General features: G+C 44.1%; 1 protein-coding gene across 3 annotated transcripts in view; it reads right to left on the bottom strand.

Annotated features, from left to right (window-relative positions):
• Positions 1 to 13,357, bottom strand: part of GRIA3 (glutamate ionotropic receptor AMPA type subunit 3) — a 210,227-nt gene extending 196,870 nt beyond the window's left edge. For 2 of the 3 annotated variants that reach the window (XM_079962759.1, XM_079962760.1), the window contains exons 1-2: positions 12,499 to 13,357; positions 9,692 to 9,850 (exon numbers count right to left, since the gene is read on the bottom strand). In XM_079962759.1, the coding sequence (XP_079818885.1) occupies positions 9,692 to 9,850; positions 12,499 to 12,589 (250 nt within the window). In that variant the 5' untranslated portion in view covers positions 12,590 to 13,357. The remainder of the gene's footprint in view (positions 1 to 9,691; positions 9,851 to 12,498) is intronic. The other variant, XM_079962761.1, reaches the window with a different exon arrangement.
• Between the last annotated feature and the right edge of the window lie 14,027 nt (positions 13,358 to 27,384).

Below are 27,384 nucleotides of genomic sequence, written 5' to 3' on the forward strand. Positions count from 1 at the left end.
GATGCTTATGGACAACTTCCATCAGCTCTAGCAAGCATAGCCAATGGCCAGGGATGCTGGGAGGCATAGCTCAGCAACAGCTGGAGGACCACATGTTCACCACACCTGCACTAACGTAAAGACTTGGTTAATTGATGCCATTATCATTTAAAGCTAAGCAGAAGCCCCCAATCTGGCCGGTGTCTGGATGTCTGGGACAACACAGGAGCCCTATATAAACTGAGCTTCTCAAAACATAACCCACATTAGAGTGCCTTAGTGGGGAGGGCCATCCTTTGACGTACTTAAGAGTGATTTGCACTTTCAACTGCTAGCCCTGTCCTCTCTCTCTCCTCCCCTTCCTCTGTTAATTCCCTTAAAACAGAGGCATCTTGGGCAGCAGTGAAATGACCAGTTTGCATCATCATTGCTTTACCAGCTGGCTTAAAAGAAAGAAAGAGAGAGACAGAGAGAGAGAGAGAGAGAGAGAGAGAGAGAGAGAACACCCAGAGGCAAGGAAAGCAAGTTGTTTGTCCAGTGGAAACAGAAAATGAGGAACAGCAACAGACAAGAAAAGTGGTGCACATAGCAGGGAGTAAAGGCATTTTTTTCTTATTTAAATGATCTCTCCAAATTGTGGGTCATATCATGTCCTGTAATACTATTCAACACATCAAAACATGCCAAGTTTTTGTTCTGTAAAACCCCATCCCTCTGAATGCTTGAAAACGAATTGAAAGGGGGGGAGAAACACACCACACCACTGAGTAGAAATAGTGAAGAAAAGCTACAAAACCCCCCATTTGATGAGAAGCACCCAAACAAACATCTAAATGGATCTCGGCAAACAAGGATAATTAGGTAATTATGCTCTTTTCCCCTTTGGTTGGCAAAGGAGGAAATGCCATGGCATCTGCATCTAGGATGCAGACAGATCAACATTTGTTATCTCTCTTTGTGGGCTAGCTGAAGATTTTGAACAGATACCTACAAGGAAATTTAATAAGAGGAATGAGAATAGAGGGTGGCCTGCAGATTGGTCAAGGTGGCTAGCTGTTGATGAGAGATCATCTGCATCATGCAACTAAAGCTTTTAAAAATAGGCCCCACCTTCACTAAGATCAACCAATTTTCTTGCAGGGTTTTAAGTATTAAAGCTAACCCTTTTCCCTAGGAAAATTCCAGAGCAGGGTGGGTGAAGTAACCCAAGGCTTGGGTTTCTAAATATCCCCTGCAAATGGTGCATAATCCAAGACCACATTTGTTGACCATAAAGGTGTACAACAGCCCCTTTTTTTTGCGATGACAGTGCAGAGAGAGAGAGAGAGAGAGAGAGAGAGAGAGAGAGAGAGAGAATATGCGATCTGAGTGCTAATGAGCTGACACTGCAGTGGCTGGAGCAATGTAGTGTAGTGCACTACAAGAGCAGAACAGAAAAAGACACCAGCAGTGCTTTATTTTGAGGGAATAGGAGCAACAGAACGTTAAACATAATTGAAAACCTAACAGTAAAAGACACCGTTGGAGGTTTTGAATTAAACTCAGAGAGGGAATATATATATACACACACACACACACACAGGTAGACATGCTAGGGATGGAATCATGCATTTAAGCTGCTCTGTCTCAATATACTCCAACAAAGACGTCTCACTTCAAATGTGAGCTGAACCCTGCAATGCCTCTGTATCCACCTGCTTACATTGACTTATGCACTCGTCAGACTTGCAAAGCAAGTTAGCAGCTTCATTTGGCATTTCCCACTCCCCAAGGAAGAGAGAGAACCCAAAGCTGTAGAATGGTCACACTATTGCTAACAGAGCATTTGCTCACCTGATTGGTGTTGCCTACACTGACTGGCAGTGGCTCTCCAAGGTTTCCCAGCCCTACCTGGAGATTCTGGGGGTTGGATCTGTGCAAAGCAGATGCTCCACCACTGAGCTACAGCTCAGTACAGCATCTCTCCTCTCTATCCCTAGATAGGTGTTAACACAAGATAAGAAACATGGTATGCCAAGACAAAATACTACAGGTTTATGTAGCAAGTTAACTGGAAAAGGGGCGAGTGCTTACACACACACACGATCTCATGAGATCAGAGTAGTTCTGCCTCTGAAAATAGATGATACCTTTTAGCGAATAGCCCATTTTCCCTTCCCTGTTTCCCCAGGTAAGTCTATGCTACCTCAGATGTACACCAGGTTGCAGTAAACTGGATACGGCATAAGAAACGAGTTTTCTTCTTCCTTGATCAAATTAGAAAATGTTTCAAGAGATCATAATTTCAGACCTTAGGACAATCTTCCTGGTATAAATGTTTCCTTATCATTCTGCCTCCACACTCGCAAATCTAGATTAGATCTCCATTTATAGTTATATGACACTGCAAGCTGACCAGCCCTTAAGACACGCCCTGTTAAGTGCCAGAGCTCTGGGCACCCTGAAAGTGCCCTTGGTTACACCAGAGGGCAGAGTGAAGGTTGTACAGAAGGAAATTTCAGTCAAACAAGAAAATTTCTAACACTAATAACTGCTCAATAGCAGACCAGACTGCCTTGTGGGGCAGGGTGGGGGGCGCTATCATTTGCTGGAGGTATTTAAGCAGGAGGTTAGACATCTGCCAGGTTTGCTGTGGATGAAACATATGACCATTGCATCCCTGACTGACCCTTCACTGAGCAGAGCACTGCACCTGGATTCCTCGGGGAGGAAGGGCCATAGCTCAGTGACAGAGCATCTGCCTTGCATGATGAAGATCTCCAGTTCAATCCCTGGCATCTCCAGATACGGCTAGGAATGACTCCTGGTTTGACACCCTGGAGAGCCACTGCTGGGTGGCTAATAATAATAATAATAATAATAATAATAATAATAAATTTATTTACTTAATTTATATATTGCTCACTCCATAGGAAAAAATACATGTCATTTAAATATCCATTTAAAAATACTGATAGAAGCAAACATTGAAAACAAGGTGGCATTATTTTTAAAAAGCAAAATAACAAATAAAAACAGCAATAATTATCCGGCTATCTTTGGAATGCTAAATATTTTTACAGGCATTTTAACAACCCAGTGGAAATCAAATTTACACACACACACAAAACACACACACACACAAAACAACAACCTGGGATGATTTTACCCTAGGATCAAATAGTGAAACTATTAGGGTGAAAACATCTTCAAATGTTTTTAGGAAGAACAATATACCACTTGATACCTTTACAAGTGCCCCAGCTGAAAGAGAAAGGGGTGGTTAAAACAAAATAGGAACCAAGGACCTGAACATTTAGCACCATCCCAATTTAAAACATATTATAGAATTCAGTGATAAAAGAATAATAGTAATCCGACCACCTTGTCCCTTGCAGTATTCATTATGATGGGGCTCTATTTATGGTATAAACTTATATTGGTTTTATACCTATCACTCTAATTGCACCCAAGGAAGGTAGTTTGGTAAAGCCCTGAGTTTGTCCCCCAGCCACTCTTCGCAGAATTATATTTCCCAGAGTCCCCTAAGGAAGGGAATGTAACTACCAACCTTCCCTAACCTGGTGGTCTCCAGATCTTTGAGAATACAACCCCCATGGGCATGGGCTGCATGAAGCTGGTGCTGAAGGGAACATGGCTATACTAGCTAAAGCTGATTGGATTTGTTCGAAACACCTGAATGGCACAAGGTTGGGAAAGGATGGACTAAACAGTCTGTTGAATCTGCAGTGCAGATAAACCCCAAATCACGGTAGAGTCACTGCAACTTTTTCATTTTCAGTTGCAAATATCAAAGGCAAATATCACATGGTAGCCCTTGAGGGTAGGTGATTGTCCAAGAGAAGCCACACAATTGTAGGAAAATGTATCCAAAACATAAAAAAGCATTAGCTCATTAATAAGGATAAGGGATTGGCAGTGGCTAATTTGTATACACTTTGGGGAACTAGGGCATATTTGTATGCATGAGCATTATGACTTTACAGAGACAAATTACTTTCAGATCTGAGAATAGTAGTGGCCTTTCTGGATATTTATTTGTAGCTGCAAAGACTTCAGTGTTCAGTGGGCAGGACTGCAAATAATGTATTTCCACCCACTGTAATACATCGTCAACTGAGCTTTTTATTCCAGACAAGGTCACTTTTACCTACCCTTTCTTCTGTGGACGTAGCCACAGATGCTCCAGGAGAATAGGATGCGGGGGGGGGGGGGGGGGGGGAGAAAATGTTTACCTTCACATATCATATCAGATACAAATTTACTGGGCCACTTGCATTGAATAGTCTGTTGGAAGTCTACTGCCAAATAAAGAAACGTAACTTCTTTTCAAAAGGCATGTATGGAATTCCATTGACAGAAGATATGACAATGGCTTAGACAGTTTCCTTATACCATGTCAAACCACTGATCCATCTAGCTCAGCACGGCCTACACTGCTTAGCAGTGATTTCCCAATATTTGTGATCTTCCCCAGTTCTATCTGAAGGTGCCATGAATTATACTTGGGATCTTCTGCATGCAAAGTGCATGCTCTTCCACCAAGTCACAGTCATCCCCCTGAATTCAAGAGACAAGTTAAAGAATCCAACAGCAACTTTAAGCTGCGGAGACACCATGATCTGAGGGAGTTTGCCACTGAATATCAGATACTTGAAACAAACAGGGGAAGGCTACTTTGTGTTTTGCCCTAAAGCTTCCCAGAAGGATGCCGCTGGCCGCTCTTTAAAGCAGGACATTGGACTAGGATTAGGTAAAGGTAAAGGGACCCCTGACCATTAGGTCCAGTTGTGACCGACTCTGGGGTTGCAGCGCTCATCTCGCTTTATTGGGCGAGGGAGCTGGTGTACAGCTTCCAGGTCATGTGGCCAGCAGGACTAAGCTGCTTCTGGCAAACCAGAGCAGCGCACGGAAATGCCGTTTATCTTCCCGCTGGAGCGGTACCTATTTATCTACTTGCACTTTGACGTGCTTTTGAACTGCTAGGTGGGCAGGAGCAGGGACCAAGCAACAGGAGCTCACCCTGTCGCAGGGATTCGAACCGCCGACCTTCTGATCGGCAAGTCCTAGGCTCTGTGGTTTAACCCACAATGCCACCCACATCCCTGGACTAGGATTAGTGATGGGGAATTTGTGGCACTACATGCTTTTGCTAGACCACAACTCCCATCAGCCCTGACCATTGGCTATGCTGGCTGGGGCTATGGGAATTGGAATTCAGCTGTATTTGGAAGTCTGTAGCTTCTCATCTCTGGCCTGGATGGAACTCATGATCCAATATAGGGTGCAACTTGAGGAAAAATAAGCATGCTTTGGTTTCCTTTCCAAATGCTTAATTGCTAAAGCAGACTAGATTGCCATAAGCAAGCATCAAATGTACCCTATAATCACACTAACCACATGTATGGGCAAATAAGGGCAGCAACAAGCAACCAACAGTGCAACTCTGTGTTTACTCGAAATTAAGTGCACCTGGTGGGGCTTAGTCCTAGTGAAAAGAATTGCAGCTCCAGTGATGTTAAAATATGCAGTTGTGGAGGAGAAATACACCTTGGCATTACCATGTTATTTTCTAATTGGATTAGGGATGCATTCAGGAAGATCAAGCGCAACAAGTAATATAATGCATGATATATGCTCCTGAGCATTTAATAAACTGTTCAATTCCAGTCTGATTGGTAGTATTCAGAAGAGTGAAGATAAAGAACTGCTTCTCTCCAGGCACAATTAATGCATGGAGTTCCATGGCAAATATCGAGAATAGCTTTAAAGGGGGTTAGACAAATGAGGATTGTGCACTGAGATATATAAAACCTCCAGGTTCAGAGGCAGCTTGCCACTGAATAGAAGTGAGGGTGGGCTATTGCTTTTATGCTCAGGAGCACATGACTGGTACCCTCTTTTCTGAAGCTTCTAAAGCAGGATCTGCAATAAGATATTGCTAAGTTGAGAGCTCCTGCACTCGTGGTCTACTCCATTCCAACCAGCCATGCCGCCTCTCAAGATCACCCATTCCATTTGCCATCTCTCCCCAGTTTTCTATTCCTCTGCCAACTGATGCTTAACATCCTGTGGCAATGGAGCATTCTCAGCCCTTACTGAACTGACAAGAAAGGGCACTGCACTCTCTTAAAGCCTCCCCTCCTAAACATGGCAGTGCCATGCTGCTTGGATGGTGCCTTGTAGCCTCCTTCCAGCAGCTCTTACAGCCCAGCTGGTGCCAAGTGCATTGCTCTGCTTTCCTTTGGACCACATCAGCAAGGTTGAGGGTGGGGGGGGGGGTCGTGTTGTCTGTGCAGTGCAATACCTCTATATGCACTGCCCAGGCTTGGTCCCCAGGGACGTCACTTCAGTACTTCTACTGCAGTAGTTTGACTTCACTCCCAGAACTACACTCTATTGTCTCTTGAGAAAGATGCCAACATGGCAGTACCTCTTCCTTTTTTCAGTAACCTCATTTTGCCTACATACCCATTGTAACCAGATATCACTATTAGCTTATATAATGCTGCTGTGCTGGATGACTTTGGGGTTTGGCTGAAAGGGCTCTTATATTCTTAAATTGAGGGTAATTATAAGGCAGAATGATTACTTTGGATGCCACAGAAGAGCAGCAAGGGGCCAATTATTTTATCATTAGGTGTGTGTGTTTGTTTAACTGAAAGAAGATGGAATGGTGTTTATTTTCCATCTCAGATCGACAAGTGCAGTGTTTTAAACCAGCCTTGCAAGAGACTCTGGAGTTTTATTGAAGGTTTATTCTGCAACATGTTTTCAGTGCTGGCCCACCCATAAGGCAAGCTGAGGTGACTGCTTCAGGTGGTAGGATTCACAGGGGCAGTAGATCCAGCCTCCAATGAATACATCACTCGCTGCTGTGGTAGCAGCAATGGCTGTGGTGTGCTCCTCCTTAGCTGCCCCAACTCCAGGTCACCTGTACAGCAGTCTCGGCTAATAGGAAGTGCTGCTGCCCCCCCCCCCCCCATGTTCCTCTTGTAGATCTTTATTTTCCCCTTGTTCCTGATGATGATCTTCACTCACCCCTTCTTCCCTGAGAGGGGTGGGCACCATTTTGTGGTTTGCTTCAGGTGCCAAAATACATTGGGCTGGCATGCTTTTGCCACAATATAAATGCACCAGTGGTGGATTTATTCTGCTCTATTAGTTTTTCTGTGATGCTTCCCAAATGCTGCCACATTATTGCTGACCTGAGGGCTTATAGAGCAACAAGGGTGGACAGAAACAAACATTTGATGTATAGAATGTTACAGGTTTCAGCAGGAAGTTACAGAACATGTGCTGGTTGTAAATGAAGCAGTGAGACTGCTCCAAAACATTTGTAGGTACAAACAGTATTGGATGTGGGATCACTCAGGACTGTTCCAATAGCATCGTGAACACAAATAATAATAATGTGTGCCATTAAAAGGACACCTTGAGGCACCCTTCATAGGATCCAAGCAGCAGTTTTGTGTTTTTTTTTTTTTAAAAAAAGAAAGTAGTTAATAGCCAATTATCATAAAAGTACAGTGCCTTTAGTTTAAATCCATATAATTGATGTTTTAAAGGAAACTATGTTTGAGATAGGGCCTCTTAAAGGGATTACATTCATTAAGGATTACTACTCAGATATGTGTTAAGAGAGCTGTTCGGGAAGGACAGGATTATTAAAATAAAACTCCAAATCTAGACACAGGGTTTTATTGTGGGGTGGGGGTACTTGCCAACTGACCAGAGAAACAAGTGTGTCCCGCTCTTGTGCCTTTAACATTGCAGAAACCAGCAGATGTAGCTTTCCATAGCATTAAAAAAATCCTGCTAAGGTTCACACATATGTTGCTGTTATTTTCACAGTTTCAATGGTTTAAAAAACTGGGAACCTTCACCATAAACAGGACTATTGGAATTTTCATTTAAACTTCCAAAGAGCTTGAACTGCAAATCTTACACAAAACAAAACATAAACCAATAGGATGGAATTGCACAACTAGGAGCCTCCCTACAAGGGTCTGTGCAGCAGAAAAAAGGCTTTCTTAAAACTAAGCTCACACATTCTCAAAGCTCATTGCCCAATAATTTTCATGTCTCTGGGACATCTCGCAATAGGATCATGTTATTCTCCCACACACCACCATCACCAGTTCAACTGGAAGGTCCAGGGGAAACATTTTACACAAATGTTACCATGATAACAAATTGAATTATTTGCTTAAGAGCAAGGATTTCTTTCTTTCTTTCTTTCTTTCTTTCTTTCTTTCTTTCTTTCTTTCTTTCTTTCTTTCTTTCTTTCTTAAGAAAATGCCTTAAGGTAGGGAACAGCAACTGGTAGATGCAAGACCAAATCCAGCCTCCTTGCTGCCCACCAAAGCTTTTATAAAAAGAGGTGTAGCACCATCATACAGAGTGGTTTTTGGCAGCAGGGCATGAGAGCTGTGATGGTGTAGTGGTGGCTTCCAGATGTTCTTGAACTCCAACTCCTATCATCCCTAACCATTGGCCATGCTGTCTTGGGCTGTTGGGAGCTGACAGTGTAAAAACACTTGGAAGATACCACTTTGGCTCACCCCCGGGCTGTAAGGTCCCTAGACTAGAACCAGGGGGACCCAGGTTTGTGTCACCCTGAACCTCTGGGAGGAAGGGGCAGGATATGAATCCCTTACATTTTAAAACCACCATCCAGTCTGCGAAATGTACCCTTGACCCAAGTGTACCTAATTGTCTGGTGTTCAAATAATCCAAGTCTGAAATCAGACACCAACTAAGCTTTCAGTGTGGAAGGTCACTGGAACCAAAAAAGCCCTCCTTTTGTCTGCTCCCTAAACAGCTTCCTTGGATTTAAGATTAGAGGCTGGCATACAGCCAGAGATGCTCTTGTTGCTGTAAACGTCATGCCTCTTCCAAACAAAAACAGATGCCCAAATATTAAGATGGGCCTTCTAACAGGCTGCAATGTAGCAGAATGCAGAACTCACTTGCTTTCCTTGACCACACTACATTAATTCCTTGTCTGATTTCCTCAGTCTCTCCCTCTCTAGTCACTCTTTTTCTCTTGTGAAACATCAAGAGCTATGAAAAACACACATGCATTTGCAGTGCTAATTTCTCCAGACTGTCAAGCTTTCTCCACCAATTCTCCTCCCACCCTTCGGTTCCTAGGGCATCCATCAGTTTGCACAGTCACACTGGTTTTTATCAAGGCATTCTCAGCAAGAAGAAATGCTATTTTTAAGGCAGAAGGAGGCCAGTAAGCCTATTTGCCTCTGCCACCCTCAAGGTCACTTCAAAAAGCTTCCTCCACATTTTGTTCCTGAGAGACATTATTTGTGAAATAATCCCCACCTACTTGCTCACACTCCTATCCATGCTGTTGCTAAATGCTGCTTATAATCTCCGCATCAAAGCAACAGAGGCACATGAAAATGTGTCTTACTTAGAATTGCTTCCATCAGATTTATTGGTGTGTGTGTGTATGCTTGTGAAGGGGGGGGGGGGAGGCCAAACCATATTCATGATCCCAACAGTAACATGCATTAAAAATGCTGCAAAAGCAGTTAATGATGTCTTGCTGCAATCTAGTTTTACCAAACATGATATGCAGTTCTAGATAGCTTTTCAGGGCAAGAGGGAGATAATGTGTTTGGACGGTGGAGTTGGGGAATCGGTCTATAAACAGGCAGCGGCTATAATATGCAAAATCCAGCTAGCTACTTACATGCATTTGTTACTGAAAAACTGTTGGAGGAATCCAGGTGGTCAACATGGTAGTTCAAGTGAAAAGGTTTTTCTGTAAAATTCTGGTTTGTGTTGTATAACTGTACAGCAAATCGGAATGCGCTGTGCTCCTGGACTGTGTTTCTCATGAAAAGTCCCCCTGTAAGGCAGAAGAAACAGCATTTGTTTATTTGCTTGGGTAAAAGAACCTGCATATTTTCAACTGTGTTGGGAATGTGCTATGCAATTGATGCTTATTACCAAACATCACACAGCAAAAATACTATATTCCATATCTAAAGCAACGTATTCAAACATATAATGCAGCTTACAACTAGGGTTTATGTGAAACATGTACACACAATCTCTATCTCACTTGCAAGGTTGGAATCTTGTGCATGTTTACCTAGAAGTAAGCCCCAATGACTTCCAAGAAAACAGGGATAGGATTGGGCTTCTGTAGCCCAATACCATCTATGCTTACTCCAGAGCAGATCTCACTGAGTGTAGTGGGGCTTATTCCTAACCCACAGGTATGCATACAGTTGGTGCCTGCAGTCTATATGCCTCATATATGTTGGTGGCTCACAACAGAACCTTAAGGTATCATTTTAGGGCTTCGCGTTCAGAGCAAACAAATACTTTAAACAAGCAAGCTGAAACAAATCCTACCAATATCACTATGGCTCCCTCCCTCTCCAAAAAAAACCCTAAACATGCGCAGCCCATTCCTATGTTTGCTTACTTAAATGCACATATCACTACATTCAATGGGGCTTGTTCCCTGGTAATGATGCAGAAACCCGACTGCAGCCTTACCTGGAAGGAGTCCCAACTGGTTCTTACTTCCAAGCAGGCATGCATAGGAAAGGACCTTTAACCCTGCCATCCTGTGCATGCCTACTTAGAAGTAAATCATCCTTAGTTCAATGGAGCTTATTCCCAGATAAGAGGGCACAGGATTGCAGTGTGATTATGGGCTTAAACTATGGTGTAGATATACCCAAGAACACACACGCACCGAATTTAGTGGGACTTACTTCTGAGTAAACACAGATAAAGATCAGATATGCATAGCATAAGGCTCTATGGAGCCTGGGGGCTAGCAGGCTTCTGCAAGGGTTTTAGGGTCAATCTGCTTGATATGTCTTGGCTCCAGGTAAGGGTTCAAAAATGTTCTGTTTTGGTCCCGGAGCAACACATAGCAGACAGACGTTATGCACGGACAAAGTTTTGAACAGCAATGCGCACAGAGGTCTTTCCAACAAAGACTGGCGCGGATCTCGCCTTGGAAGCAGTGAAGGAGAAGGCATTGGGGTGGACCCTTCAAACCGAACTTATTCTTGTTATTTTTATTGTGTGTAGGGGGGGCAGGAAGTCAATCCCCCTTCCCCCAGACATGAAGAAACAAAAAGACCATCTGCTTCAGCCGCAAGATGGTCCAAGGTTTAATCCCCAGCACCATCTCCGGGTAGGGCTGGAATAAGGACACTCGAGAGCCACTGCCAGCCAGTGTAGACGGCAGTGAGTCAGATGGAGCAATGGCCTGACTTCCAGCGCATCCATGGGATGCATTCCAAAGGAGCTTCCTATGCATCGCTACCACCGTTGCCTGTTCCTTCTGCAGCCGTGTAGGGAAGGCTACAGCCGCAAACGGAAGGGGGGCGGGGGAGGAACCCTAACCGAGGTAAAACGGCGCCTTACGCTAAATGAATACAACGCTATTTTTAAACACGGCTTGGCATTTCTCAATGCCCCAGAACCCCAGTGGGAGGGAACTTTGCACTCCCACTCGCGGAACAGCCCCCCCCCCAATACATTGGATGCAACGCTCGTTTGATGACATATGCAGGCAGACAAGGAATTGATTATTTTAGCCATCTGCCTGCACGCTCCCCTCCGTTTGTCCGCTCCCCCCCCCACCTCGCTCCATGCCAGCCCAACACACACACGAGACACCCGATGGATGGTTGTGCCATTTCCGATAGCTTGGTCCTATTAGTCTTGGCACATTTGGGTCCATCAGCTAGACTCACACACCGTCCCGTCCCCCCACCCCGCGTCCCCCGCGTCTGCAAACAAGACAATGTTTAGAGGTTTTAGAAGAGCTGCGAGTTACAAAAGCGTACTCCATTAAACGGCAGAGTTACGTGCCTCGTGAATCTTGTTGAGTGGGGAGGGAAAGAGAGGGGGAGAGGAAGTTTTGGATTCAGGTGGATTACGGGGGTAAATAGAGTGATAAGACACGGAGCCTCTCTAGCCCCCTTTTTGGGGGAAGGGGGGAGATGAGTGAAAGTTTTGCTTTTCCATTGGGTGAGGGCTTACAGATAATTCTTTAACGAGAATAGCACCCCGATCGACGATCAAATCAAGAGGTGGGGTCTTTAACATAAATAAATCACGATTTCAAATGAGACTGCAAGTCTCATAGTACTGTTAATAATGGTACCGCAATCCAGGCTTCCGTCCCAGCGCTGCCCACCCTCGACCCATTATTAATCTGTCCAAAGGTATGCAGCGCTGCATTTTAATTTTAAAGCAAATGACAATTTCTTTTAGCGAGTTCCTGTCTTGGGGGATCCTTGCGGGAGTGGCGGTGGGGTGGGGGAGTGGAAAGAGGAAAGGCAGTGGGGTACACGAGTTTGAGATGGAAAGGTCGACCCCCCCACATCGCTACTACTATCATCGACTTCTTTCAATCTTCTTTCAGTATAACCTTGAAGCGATGATAATAATAATAATAATAATAATAATAATAATAATAATAATAATAATAAGGCGCTTTGGAAAGTGATAGGAGCTTCTTACCTATACTGATGGTGTTTGGAAAACCTCCGAGCGACCCCCCCAGAAGCCCCACCAGCATGAGGAAAATAGTTGGAGGCACCGGCTGACCCATATTAATATGTTTTTTTCTTCTTCTTCTGTTCGTCTAGTTTTCGTTTCGCTCGGTTCTTCTTCGGCCCCTGCAGTTCAGTCCCTACGGCGAAACTGACCAAATGGGCATCGGCGCAAATGTGGGGAGCCTCAGAAGTAAGACCCCCTTCCTTCCTTTCTTCCTTCCTTCCTTTCTTCCTTCCCTCACTCCCTCCCGTTCTTCGCCCTCCTTTTCTCCCTCGTTCCTCCCGTCTTCACTCCAGCCTGAAAAGGCTCATTGGCTTGGAGGAGCTTGCCGCGCAGCCGAGCTGGGACTACGCTTGCCTCTCCCCCTCTTCCCCTACGCAAAGATGGTGGGGCGAGCCAAGCAAACGATCGCCCCCACCTCGCTAGCCTGCCTGCCTTTCCCCCCACCAAAGAGCGAGCCGCCCCCGATCGGGCCACGCGGGGGCTCACAGCTCAAACTTCATCTGCTGCCGCTTGAGCGCGGGTCGTCCCCTTTTCAGGCTCCCCGCACGAACTGCCGCAAGAGCCCCGCAAAACGCGGCGTCTGGATGTGTGTCAGTTTCACCGGCAAGTGAGTGAGTGAGAGAGAGAGGCAGGCGGGCTGCTGCTGCAACGCCGGGAGATGCGATCAATGGCAACACACCGAGGCTCACGTGGACCTTCCTTTAAAGCTGGCCCCTTTAAAGCTGCATTGACTCTTTCTCTGGGAGGAGGAGGGGGAGAAAGGAAGGAAGGAAGGAAGGAAGAGAGGGAGAGAAAGAAAAGAGGGAGGTATAGCCAAGAGACAGGGCGATGGCACGAAGGGGAGATGAGAAAGGTGGGGGGAAGAGAGGGATTGCGGGAGAGTAAGGCAAGCACACGGAAAGGTGGGGGTGAGGAGTGTTAGGAAACATATTTATTTAGTCCATCTAGCTCAGCATGGTCTGCACTGAGTGGCAGAGGCTATCCAAGGTTTCAGGCAGAGGACATTTCCCCTGCCCTCCCTGGAGATGCCAGGGTTTGAACCTGTGGGCCTTCTGCATGCAAAGCAGGTGCTCTATCACCAAGCTAAGGCTCTTCCTGCTCTCCCCAGGAGCAAGGCACCTATGCCTCAAGGCTGTTCCCCTGTTCATACACCTGGACAGTACAGCCTAAGGAACACCAAAGTCACCAGGGCAGCCAACAGGGTGCCATCCAGCTAGTCCAGCTCTCCTACAGCCAGCCTAGCCAATGATCAGGGAGATGGAGTCTAGTACCTGTGACCAAATCGGTTTTAATTCAGGAGGAAGAGTGTTCTTAGGTTTGGGTCTTCCCTGTCACCTTCCCACAGGTATCTGGTTGGCCACTGTGATAATAGGAAGCTGGACTATATGGGCCATTGGCCTGATCTCGACAGGCTCCTCTTAGGTTTTTCTCCTTCTGATGGAAGCTGCATAGGATGAGCTGCAATTGCTGTACACATGTTTCCTTGGGAGTAATCCCTATTGAACAACAATGGGACTCCTTCCTTCTTATCCTTAGCAAGGGTGGGGAACCTTTGGCTTCTAGGTATTACATCTCTCATTAGTCTCAGCAAGCATAGACAATGGCCAGGAATGATGGGAGTTGTAGTTCAGCAGCATCTGGAGGGCCCAAGGTGCCCACCCCCATCTGCTGCATAGGATCAGGTCACCACTCTGCAAATATGCTTATATCAAAATAAGCTCCTCTTAGATACAGTGGAGCTTCTTTCTGGTAGACATGCATAGGAACCGGGTTCTCAGGTTGTAGTCCGCCCTGGGGAGAGTGAGTGCAGGTAGTGAGATGTACTTCTAGGCTTGGGCAGGGAGTGCTCTGCCAAAGAGAGGATTTCAATAGGGATGTTAGTATTTTCTGAGCCCTGCAAAACAAACTGTGCTGGACAGCTAACCTTTCTTCTGCACAATCTCAGAAAGGCACAAGCAGGAGTTAAGATCTACAAAGTTGGATCAGTGTGGTGTAGTGGTTAAGAGCAGTAGACTCGTAATCTTGTGAACCGGGTTCACATCTCCACTCCTCCACAAGCAGCTGCTGGGTGACCTTGGGCCAGTCACACTTCTCTGAAGTCTCTCAGCCTCACTCACTTCACAGAGTGTTTGTTGTGGGGGAGGAAGGGAAAGGAGAATGTTAGCCGCTTTGAGACTCCTTTGGGTAGTGATAAAGTGGGATATCAAATCCAAACTAATACTACTACTACTCCTCTTCCTCCTCCTCCTCCTCCTCCTCCTCCTCCTCCTCCTCCCTCCCTCCCCCACCCTCTGCCTAAATAGTGAAAGGACATAAACACGCACAGGAACAGCTAGAGATATATCCAATAGAGCTTCTGGAAACAGAATAATAAAAAAGGGAGACTTTAGGGCAAGGAATGTAAATGCTTTGAAGAAAATGAAGCATAAAAGCTCTTTGCAGAGCTGGCTTGACAGTGCTCTCCTACGCATGTTTACTCAGAAGTAAGCTGCACTGCTTCTAATGGGGTTTATTCCTCAGTGAAGTTTGTTTAGCATTACAGCTTAAACCATTGTGCAACCACCAGTGGTGCTGCATCATGTTATCTGAAAGATGCAAGTTATTTTATTTTAGGTTATTCACTACCTTTCTATCACACTTGTTCTCCAAGGTGGCTTTACATACTTATTCCCTTTATTTATTCCCAAAACAACTCTGTGCGGTAGGTTAGACTGAAAAATGCTGACTGGGCCAAGATCACCAGCTGAGCTTCATGGCTGAATCGTAGTGTGAAGCTTGGTCTCCCAGGTCCTAGTTGAATACTCTAGTAGCATTTGTTTGCAAGAGGAAACTGCCTAATACTGAGTCAGACCGGTTGCCTACTATTGCTATCTATGATGCTGACCGCCAGCAGCTCCCCAGAGTTTCTTGCCTGGAGATGCCAGGGACTGCGACCTTTCTCATTGAAAAGATCTATCAGTAAATCCTTATCTATACTTTCCAACCACCCCTGGTATATATCATGACTAGCAGGCATTACCTTAGTAAAGATAAAGGGACCCCTGACCATTAGGTCCAGTCATGGCCGACTCTGGGGTTGTGGCGCTCATCTCGCTTTATTGGATGAGGGAGCCGGCGTACAGCTTCCGGGTCATGTGGCCAGCATGACTAAGCTGCTTCTGGCGCACCAGAGCAGCACACGGAAATGCCGTTTACCTTCCCACCAGAGCGGTACTTATTTATCTACTTGCACTTTGATGTGCTTTCGAACTGCTAGGTTGGCAGGAGCAGGGACCGAGCAATGGGAGCTCACCCTGTCGCGGGGATTCAAACTGCCGACCTTCTGATCGGCAAGTCCTAGGCTCTGTGGTTTAACCCACAGCGCCACCCACATCCCCTTGAAAACCTTAGCCTCCATGAATTTGTCTAATCCCATTTGAAAGCCATCCAAATTGATGACCTCTTCCATATCTAAGTTGTGTGCAGTTTGAGAGTGGTACCCACAGAGATCCTTCCAGGCTTCATGCCATGTTGTTATTGCCCTGAATAATATCGTGTCATCCCAAGAATGTGTACTTGGGCTAACTCTGGAAATGCAGTATGGGATAACTGAAAACAAGAGTGCATGAGAGTGGGGGCATCAGAAAATAAGAAGAGCTAGGGCTGAAAATGGCAATCAGGAGTGGAGGTATCTGGCAGAGCTGTAGCTAGGGGGGGGGGAGGAGCTACCTGGGTCCGTCCCCCCCCCCCGGTGCAGTCTCCAGAGGGATGTCATTGAGGCTCTCAGCCTGTGTGTGTACGCAAATGCATGTGGGGGATGCCAAACTGGATCTGGGAATGAAAAGGGAATGAGAAGACTTACCTAGCACCATGAAACGGGATTTGTGGAAGAACAGCACTTCAGGCTCATATCACCCTGGTCTAAGACTATTCGCTGCAGCATTCTGGACTCCAGTGAGAATGAGCTGTGCAGGTACATTTCCCAATGAAAAGTAGGGTTGCCAACTTTTTTTTTTTAGCGAGTTCTGCTTGCATGCATTTTAACCCACCAACATTTATTTATGTATTTTGGCAATTTGTTTCTCACTTAACCAAAGTTGTCTCTAAACACTGTGCAGAAGACTTAATACAACGAAACTAAAAATGAGTTAAAGCCATAAAATCAAGTATTAGCAGGCAATCATACTTTCCTTATGCATGTTGCAATGCTTCACCTGCTGATTTCTGCAAAGTGAACTGTAGCTCAAGGCAGAAAAGCAGGACTAGGCAACCCTATTATAATACAGGATTCTGGCCTTCCTGAAAGCCCTCACTTCTTAATTCTTCATAACTACGGCCAAGCACAGTCCTGCTGGGTTAAAGATGCTGCATTTGTTTCATGTTTATCTGTCTATAGATTTTGCTGCTCTGTTCTTTTCTCAGCTCTGCATGAGATTCCTTAAAAAAGGGGGGACGGACGAACAGACCTCTCAAGTACCAATCTCTTTCGTTCCTGAACAAATGCAAAATAAAAACAAATTCTTATAGAAATGTAGGAAGCTGCCTTTCATACTCTGTTAGGTCATTCAGTTATCTTGCACAATATTGCCTACTATGACTGGCAATGGCTCTCTGGAGCCTCAAGCAGGTCTGTCCTTCTCATCATCCGCTACCTGATTTTTTAATTTGGAAATGCAAAGACTGGACCCGGGATCTTCTGCATGCAAAGTGTGTGTTCTGCCACTGCTCTTTCCTAAACGCAGCTGTTCCCATTTTAGTGCCCTGCAAGTATGTTCTATTACTAGCCGCAAATATTCCTTCCAGCATTCTCTGCTGCTGGATCTATGTATGCATCCAAACGAAGTGTGAAAAATGTAGTAGAATAGATTATACCAGTCCAGATTTTTGGCTATGGACACTGTATGTGGTTAAAGCATATATAAAGAACACAACTTCCCCAAAATAAATCAGGGAACTGTACTTTACCCTTCACAGAGCTGCAATTCCCAGCCAGCTTAATGAACTACAGAACCTAGGATTATTTTTACTGGGTGGGGGGGGTAGAGGATGTGCTTTTAAGAAGAAGAAGAAGAAGAAGAAGAAGAAGAAGAAGAAGAAGAAGAGGAGGAGGAGGAGGAGGAGGAGGAGGAGGAGGAAGAGGAGTAGTAGTTTGGATTTGATATCTGGCTTTATCACTAGCTGAAGGAGTCTCAAAGCAGCCAACATTCTCCTTTCCCTTCCTCCCCCACAACAACACTCTGTGAGGTGAGTGGGTTTGAGAGACTTCAGAGAAGTGTGACTGGCCCAAGGTCACCCAGCAGCTGCATGTGGAGGAGCAGGGAAGCAAACCTGGTTCACCAGATTACGAGTCCACTGCTCTTAACCACTACACCACACTGGCTCTTTAATGTATGTCTGTAGTTTCTCCCTCTCCCCCTCCCTCCCTCCCTCCCTCCCTCTCCCTCTCCCTCTCTCTCTGTGAGGGATACCACTTTCAAATTCTCTGCTACATACTCAGTCCATAATACTATTCCTTTTATCTTATAGTCCTTTTAAGCTGCTGAACATATAAAGATTCAGAATGGTGTTCCACAAAATATTAACCCAAAGAATATAATCAATCCATAAACTGAAGTTTGAGACAGACTAAAACAACAGAGTGACCTGATAAACATGGCTGAGAGGCTAACCAAGGACAGCTTGGTGGTGCTGGGGGAAAGAGTTTTTAACATGCATCAAATATGGGATAGCTGAGTTGGTAGAGCATGAGACTCTTAATTTTAGGGCCATGGGATCAAGCCCCACATTGGGCAAAAGATTCCTACACTGCAGGGGATGGACTAGACACTAGAGGATCCTAGCGGTCCCTTCCAACTCTACAATTCTATGCTTTACCAACCCATTCTGCTATATATGCAGACCATGCCTAGCTTTTGAGGTGCTTTGCTTTTTCCTTTCTCTCTCTGTTGGGAAGTGAAAGAATCATGTTTACAAGTTTATTCAACAGAAGTGTGGCTCTAGGTTTTAGAGCAATAGGGCCTCGAGCTTTGCTTGCTCAGAATATTCCCAAAATAAACCATCCATCTTTTAACTCCCAATTTTCTTTCCCAACATCTTTTAATCTATGTTGCATGTCAGTATTTTTTCACCAATTATATGATCCATGTTACCTTCTTCAGCACCTAATAATCTCTGAGAAGAGGCAGAAGCAACACCTATGTGTCAGGCCTTTCTTTCAGCCTGCTTATGTGATCTGCTCTATACTTTTTTCTCAATCTCTTGATTTTACAGGTGGGACATGTCACCATGGCAGGTGAGCTACATTTCAATTCTTCAGTGCAGAGCTAGCTTGTAGAATTTGGTTTGCTTCTAACCAGTAGACAGATGCACATTGCAAATTTAGTACACCACCCTATACATGCTTGTATGATAGTAAGCTCCACTGAATGCAATGGGATTTTCTTCAGGGCAGGCATAGTAAGAATCATGCTATGGCATGGTTTTATATCCATTTAAATATCACAACTTCTCAAAGTGAACCCTGTAGGGTGGTGAAAGTAATGCAAGAAGTCCCTGGCCCCCAGATTAGGAGAGAAGGATAGGCAAATGTAGACGGGGGGGGGGGGTGTTTGGTTTTAAAAGAGAGAGATGCTAGTACTCATTTCTTGATAAAAGTGCCATAAGATAGCTACTGTGGGTAGCAAAAAAAGAGGTGATGGTCTCCTGGACTAGTAAGTACCATTAAAAACAAACTCACTGAATATATATATGACTAATCTAGTTTAATGCATTTCCCCAATATCTGCTTTAATTCCTTTTTTCCAATGCTCCCATATCTCAGTTATTATTTTTTTGCCTGTTGTGTGCTGGTTCTTTGGGGCATCAGGTGCCTTACAGTCCATAAACAAAAAAGAAAGCTAATAGGAAGTGAAAAAATATTAAATTGGACCATGGGATCCTTGGGATAACCAATCAAGACAATAATTTGAGTCGTGTAAGGCATGGATGGTAAGCCTGTAACTCTTCTGCTGTAGCTGTATTTAAACACCCACCAGCCCCAGCCACCAAGGTCAGGGATGATATTTGTGGTACAACAATGGCTGGAGGGCCATGAGTTACCCATTCCTAGCATAACCCATGTTTTCTGACAAATCAAACACTTAAACCTGAGGAAATGTTTTAGGAAACAAAAGGCCCACAGCTTTGGAAGAAATATATATATATAAAATCCAGATTAGGTGTGTGTAAACTCATTCACCACCTGATTCAGAAATACTAAGCTTTTCTCAACATTTCGTAAGCGGTTTGTCTGACCAGTAACCCCCATATTCACCTAGGAATTTCATGTTAGGTGGAATTTGGGTACAAGTTGAAGACTTTTTATTTATTTATTTTATTTTGCTGTAGGTGATATGGCAGCTTCTACAGCTAAATGGGGTATGTTTCTGGACTGCCACAGGGAACCTTTCCCAGAGCTTCATCACACAGCAAATGTAATTATGTATCAGGGAAGACGTTCAAAGGGAGGATTTTTTTGCACATGGCCTCCCTCTCTTTCCTTGTTTTGTCTCCCTCCCACACTTGGCTACTGTTGCCATTGACTATAATTGAAAGCTACTGCTTGCCTGTAGGAAATGTCTGCCTTTGATGACCATATTTCCATACCATCCAGCATTTCACAGATGGAAATAGGTTATCCATGTGTCCTGCTTTGCAGCAGACAGTCCCCCTGTTTGAAGGGCTGCCAGGGTGGCCATCCTCTGTTTGAAGGTATCCATTATTTGAAGTGCTATCTGTCCCAAGTTTGGTGTAAAGATGAAGGACCATGAGAATTTAGCATGGCATCTAGGGCACAGGGCATCTGTACCCAACTGCATGTTGCTATTTCCTGCCTGTACTGCTATTGTCTTTGAGAAAGCCAGAACTGTCCAGAGGAAAGCACTATGCTGAGAGCACCTTCAGCCCCAGAGCTGTTCTTTAGTTGGAACCCAGCAGTGAGTTAGAGGAGCTGGACCAGGTTCTTAGCAGTCTTAGCCTAATGCTGGTGATTAGGGCTACACTGAACCTGAGACAGACAGGCAGGATCCCATAGCACCAGGGCTTGTAGAACCAGGGCTGGGATGTTCACAGGCAGCTGTAGCGCCTCCCACACTACTTTGCCATTTCAACAATGCAGGGAGTGCATCAGGTGAGAGGCCATGTACAAAGGAGAAAGGCATATTTTTGGGCCAGAGGGATGGTCCTTTAAGAGGCTGTAGTTTTCCAACAAAGGGGGTGTTGGGAGGGCATATGACAGGTGGAGTGGAGCTACAGGCTCAAAAGGTTTCAGTTCACTTCCAACCCCTGTAAGTTGCTCACTGGGAGCTGCCCTTGGTGCTGCAGCAACTGACTTTACCTGCTCTACCATGCCTGGTGGGTTAAAAGGTAAAGGTAAAGTTATCCCTGTCTGTTAGGTCCAGTCGCAGAAGACTCTGGGGTTGTGCACTCATCTCGCTCTATAGGCCAAGGGAGCCAGCGTTTGTTCACAGACAGCTTCTGGGTCATGTGGCCAGCATGACTAAGCCCCTTCTGGTGAACCAGAGCAGCACACGGAAATGCTGTTTACCTTCCCGCCAGAGTGGTACCTATTTATCTACTTGCACTTGATGTGCTTTTCAAACTGCTAGGTGGGCAGGAGCTGGACTGAACAACGGGAGCTCACCCCACTGCAGGGATTCGAACCGCTGACCTTCTGATCGGCAAGCCCTAGGCTCTGTGGTTTAGACCACAGCGCCACCCGCGTCCCCGATTAAAAGGTAAAGATAAAGGTACCCCTGACTGTTAAGTCCAGTTGCGGATGACTCTTGGGTTGCGGTTACTCATTGGGATTAGAACAGAATAGGACCAGTCCAGTGCCATACTCTGTGTATATAGGAGAATGGAGAAAGGAGGGAGCTTCACAACTGCCTTAACAACTACCTTCAACTGTAGAAATTATGGGGAGGTGAAGAAATGTTGAATGCATTCTCCCTCGAAAGGCAAAGTTGCTTCAAGTCTGCTAAAACATTCTTTTGTGATCCTCAAGAATGAAATGGAGTAACACACATGAAGCTTTGTGTGTGAGACAATGAGCAGTAGGGGCAAAGGCTCATAGAAAGCAGGGAGTAGGGGGCTCAAAATTCTGGTATATATACAGACACATACAGTTTTCCCATTTCTATTTTTTAATTGTATGAGAGGTTTCTGAGTAAGACAATGACCATCCCTTTCCTTTTGATTCTCTTAAAACTATCTATTGCTAGCAAGGAAGGCTGATTCTATTGTATCTTCCAGCTTATTTTTTTCTTTTTCTTTTCTTTTTAAAAAGTACTAACCAAAGAGCCTTTCATCTAATCAGAAATATGTCGCTTCTCTATGGTTATTTCCCCATAAAGCAGAGGAGAGACAATTAACTGAACTTTATGCTAATGCCTGTGGTTTGATTAGCTACAACCTGATTAATTCCAAAGGAGACCAGGTTATTTTTGCAGATTGGGTGATAGTAGCACTGATAATAACAGAGATGAAAGGGAATTAAAGAGGGAGCAAATTGTCCAAAGAAGAAGAGAGTGTTAATCTGGCTACGGGTGCAATTGTAGCACTCGGTACTAGGATGCTATGTGTCCTGCTTTACAGAAGACAGTCCTCTATTTGAATAAATCCTCTGTTAGAAGGGCTGCGTGGTTCAAGTGCAGCTGAAAGATAAATAACATAAAAAAGGGAGAGCAGGGATTTCAAATTTGCCCCTCAAGAGTTAGCACATGGACAGCAGACTGAGCAGATGCACATGTCACCTGGTCACAGTCAGACACACCATGGTGAGTTGCATTGTGTTTCTGTTAAATTCTAGGGATAACTTGTCAATTTGCATGCATGCAGATATGTTAGCATATGCAAATTTTGTGCTAACCTGTACCCTCTGTTTGTGGTGGTGCTCTTCCTCTTTTGTGGGAGATGGACAAGTAGACACATTGTTTCATTCACTGAATGTTGTGATGCTGTTCCCAGATGGGAAAACGTAGTTAGACATGTAAAAATAAGTATATTAATGTGTCTTTTTGCTCAATGTACACACATTTAGAAATGCATACAGTGTGAAAGAATATGTATTTAAAAATACAGTTTGTGATAAAAATACATATTTGAATAAAACTCTCATACTTCTTTTAGAAGTGCAGACTAATGCAGAAACAGATTAGGGGAAGCCTATGTATGAACATATGCCAAATTGACACAGACGGGAAATAATAATAATAATAATAATAATAATAATAATAATAATAATTTAATGAATGAGGACTTCCAGGTTGGCTCCAGCAATGGCTGAGCTCCTTTGATCGGGAGGAACTTACTCCGTGAAAAACAGGGTCTGACCACCACGGCGAAGGCAGAGACCCATTGAAATCACAAGCGGGAGAAGCTTGTGAACCTGGGATTCGGCTGGCACCTTTTGTGCCTCCCCTACTCGCGGGGAAACCCTGTTTTGGGATCCGGAGCGATGTGGGGTGAGCGGCGCGGTGCTTTGAATCGACTGCTTCTTTCACGGAGTGAAGCCGCATTGCTGTTGCTGGAGAGCGCTGACTTTTTCCTGTGGACAATTAGATTTTAAACAACTACCCGTGAGTAGAACGGAAAATTGGATCTTTAAGTACCTTAATTTGGCGCCGAAGCGGGAAGGTCATAAACAGGAAGTCTGCCTTCCGCTTTTGTAAATAGACTGAAGCAAAGACATTACAAGCTAAAGTCATGACATGACTTTTAAAATTGATAATTTGGAATAGAAAGCGACTAATTTGAGACAAAAAGCGAGCACCAACACAGAAATAATTCAGGACCTGGCACAGGAACCTACTTTGGCAGAACAAATAGTGGAGGAAAAGGAGAAAGTCGTTGTTTTTGAACCTAAAATAACACAAGCGGGATCCTTAGTTCTACAGAAGCAAATTGAGGACTATAAATTGAGGTCTTGATTGAATGAATGAGGTCTATGATTGAATCTAGAAAAAGCCAGATTTTGAGTATTGGATCCCGGCTTGGACTGAAGAAGGAAAGTTGGAAAGATCCCTCTATCCAGGGATTAATTGACTTTTGGGACATGGACTTGGATTTGGAGGAGATTGAAGTTTTGGGGGCCTTTGGATTTGGAGGAATCTTGAAATACGTCCTGAAACACTGTGTAGACCCTAGCTTCAACTATGGAAATTTGGCTTAACTGTCCCGAAGGAATAAAAGTAATGTTAGGATGGAGTTCTCTCGAGATTTGAAGAATATGAAGAAGATCTGCAGAAGGGACCTGGAAAAGAGTTAAGAGCCTCGGACATAAGATCTCCAGGTTGATGGACTATATGGAATTGACGGAAAGGACTGGCAGAATCTGAAACCAGGGAGAGGAGTTGATGGAAGAAGATTGGAAAATTTAAAGTTTATATATAGAAATATCGCAAAATTAATGAGTGATAGAAAAATGGTGGATTGATATTTTATGGATTTAGCAGAAATGTTATAAGGAGTTAAGCATATATAAGTATTTTAGTTTTAATGTTAAAATAAGGTTAAAAAAATATGTTATTTATAATATGATAGAGAATAGAGATGGAAAGGATCTGCTGAAATAACTAGTAGAAGTGGAATACAAAAAGGGAGGTGAGAGGAGGTCGAGGAAACAAGGGAATGAAAGAAAGAGTATCGAAAAGGGGGGATGTATTTTTTTTAATAGTTTTTGTTTTGTTTTATCTAGGGTTAGGGTTAGGGAGTGGGTTTGGTTTAGTTTAGTTTAATGTGTTTAGTTTAATGGGTTTAGGTTGTGTTTTGTATTGTTTATATATTCTATTGTATTGTCTTTTTTTCTCTTTTGTTTTTTCTCTTCTGTCTTTTTTCCTTTTAAAAGTAATAAATATTATTTAAAAATAAATAATAATTTAATGAATGAATCACTTCTTGTGAAGCCTCTTGAAGTGATTTCATACTACAAGAAAAATATGAAAGCAGTTAAAATGATTGCAGGCATAAAAACAATTACATATACAAAGACAGTTAAAACAATTACATATATAAACACAATTTTCAAATCCAGTATACATATCAACAGATAGAACAAGAACATCTCCAATTGTTGAAAGAGGAAAGTCTTCAGTGGGAGCCACAAAGGGAATAGGGTCAGTACCTGTCTGATGTGTAATATGAGGGACTGATCCATCCATTCCTAAGTCTTTGTGGCTTACTAAATGAATCCAAAGCACATAAATTTGGAGGTTCCTCATTTTAGCCCTGGCAGCTTCTAACACATACACACAGGTTCCACTGCCACCCTTGAACTCCTGTCTGTATGTCCTAATCTGACTGTATGTCATCCTTTTCCTCATATGGTCCCTGATTGGCCAGGAGAAGGAGAAATTAAGCAGTAGAATCATAGAAGGGAAATATCCAGCATACCCTTGGAGCACCCCAAGCTTTCTCTTTGCCTAGACCTACTACATAGACTTTTTATTCTCCTTACTGATCACTGACAAACTGTTTCCTTTAAATCTCCCCAAGTGATGTGGTCTAGTAGCCACCAGCCATTAAGACCTTAAGAAAGCATCAACACACAAACCCAAGAAAATCATTTTCTGCTCAGCTGAAGATTTCCTGACTCTTTGCTAGTACATTATGTAAAATTGTGCAATGTAATCCTATATGTGTTTCCCTGAAAAGAAATTCCCATGGTGTTCAATGGAGCCTATTCCTTAGTAAGTATGCTTAGAATTGCAGCCTGGGATCTGTTTGATCTCAGAAAACTCACACATGTATATTTGGCTGCAGGCTTAACAGCTGTGTGACATTGTATCTTGGAAACTACCACATAGTTCATCATTTATAGAGTAGGTTGAATGCAGGTGGGTGGGTTGGAAGTTTTGGGATTTGGGGTTTGGGTTAGTCCAAGCATGAAAAGTGCACCAGTGAAATTAACTAGAAATGTTTGAGTTAAATTGTTTTAAAGTGCCAACAATAGGATAAGTGGTGAAAAGCCAATTAGGATTTTAATTAGAGCTGCTATAGTCAAATATATTATCTAATTAACTGTGGTATTAATTTTAACCTGTCTCTCATGTAATTGGCATTTTATGGAGACTAATTTGAAAACTTGTTATATTTATTTTCCTAAAAGAAGATGGTGTTCCTTTCTATCACTTTTAACATGCAAGTCAATAGGAAAACACAATCTTTTGAATGAATACATCAGTTGCTTTGTGGAAAGAAAGATGTGGACTGAATTTAGAGGTGCTCTTCCCTTCAACCCAAGGGCTGTTTTAATTCTCTGCATCTGAGTGTTATATGAGGAAAGTGAAACTAAATCCCAAGAGGTAGTTCTGCATGTTCAACTTCTTGCACAACGGCAGGTAAGAACAGGTTATCTCCAGGAACATTTTACACTTTACCATCTTATGTCCAGGACCTGACTTTTGGAATGTGCTTCAGATGAACATAGGAGAATAGGAAGGTGTGTAATACTGAGTCAGACCAATGGTCCATCTTAGCCCAACTATTGTCTACAGTAATTGACAGTAGCTCTACAAGGTTTCAGAGAGAGAGAGAGAGCTTTCCTAGACCTACCTGGAGGTGTCAAGGATTGAACCTGGCTTACTAGCAGTACAGTGGTGCCTCGCAAGACGAAATTAATTCATTCCGCGAGTTGCTTCGTCTTGCGATTTTTTCGTCTTGTGGAGCGCGGATTCCCCGGGTATTAACAGCTTTAAGAAAAAGGAAGCAAACCCGCAAGACGTTTTCGTCTTGCGAAGCAAGCCCATAGGGAAATTCGTCTTGCGAAGCACCTCGAAAAATGGAAAACCCTTTCGTCTAGCGGGTTTTTCGTCTTGCGAGGCATTCGTCTTGCGGGGCACCACTGTACATGTGAAAAAGATCTAGGGGTCTTGGTGGACCACAAGCTTAACATGAGTAAACAGAATAGCTCACACTATTCTAGGCTGCATCAACAGTGGTATAGTCTCCCGCTCAAGAGAAATAATAGTATTACTCTATTCTGTCTTGGTCAGACCACACCAGTTCTGGGCACCACAAATTAAGAAGGATGTTGACAAGCTGGAATGTGTGCAGAGGAGGGCAACAAAGATGATCAACCATCTAACCCAGGGGTCAGCAAACTTACCACATCTCGGGCCGGTGTCTTCAGCACTGATCGCGCGGCGGGCCGGAAGGCGGGGGAGCGCGTGCCCATACTCGTGTGCACACACTATTTCTGGTGCACTTCGGGTTGGAGGAGCACCGGAAATAGCTTGTGCACATGTGCACAGGCCTCCTCCAACCCAGATGTGCACCGGAAATAATGCTTGCGCATGCACAAATAATGCTTGCACATGCGCAAATAACACTTGCACATGTGCACAAGCTATTATCGGTGCTCCTCCAACCCAGAAGTGGGCAGCCACGCAGTGCTGTTAAGAGCTCTGGAGGGTAGGACTCGAACCATTGGCTTCAAGCTACAAGAAAGGAGATTCCAACTAAACATTGGGAGAACTTTCTGACAGTAAGAGCTGTTCCGCAGTTGAATGGTCTCCCTTGGGAGGTTGCGGGCTCTCCTTCCTTGGAGGATTTTAAGCAGAGGTTGGATGGCCACCTGTCATGGATGCTTTAGCTGACGTTCTTGCATTACAGGGGGTTGAACTAGATGACCTTTGGGGTCCCTTTCAACAGACCATTGGTCCATCCAGCTCTGTCCTACACTGACTTTTTAATTTTTTTGGAAATGTTGGGAATTGGGAAAGTCAGTGGATAACTATGTTCTGATCAGCCTAATAGTTGGGGAGGTGTTTATTGGATTAATTCATATCAAAATTTATAAAGATTGAATTACTTTATTCCAACAATCTGTTT

The sequence above is a fragment of the Podarcis cretensis genome, assembly GCF_951804945.1.
Source record: "Podarcis cretensis genome assembly, chromosome: Z".
Taxonomy (NCBI): Eukaryota; Metazoa; Chordata; class Lepidosauria; order Squamata; family Lacertidae; genus Podarcis; species Podarcis cretensis.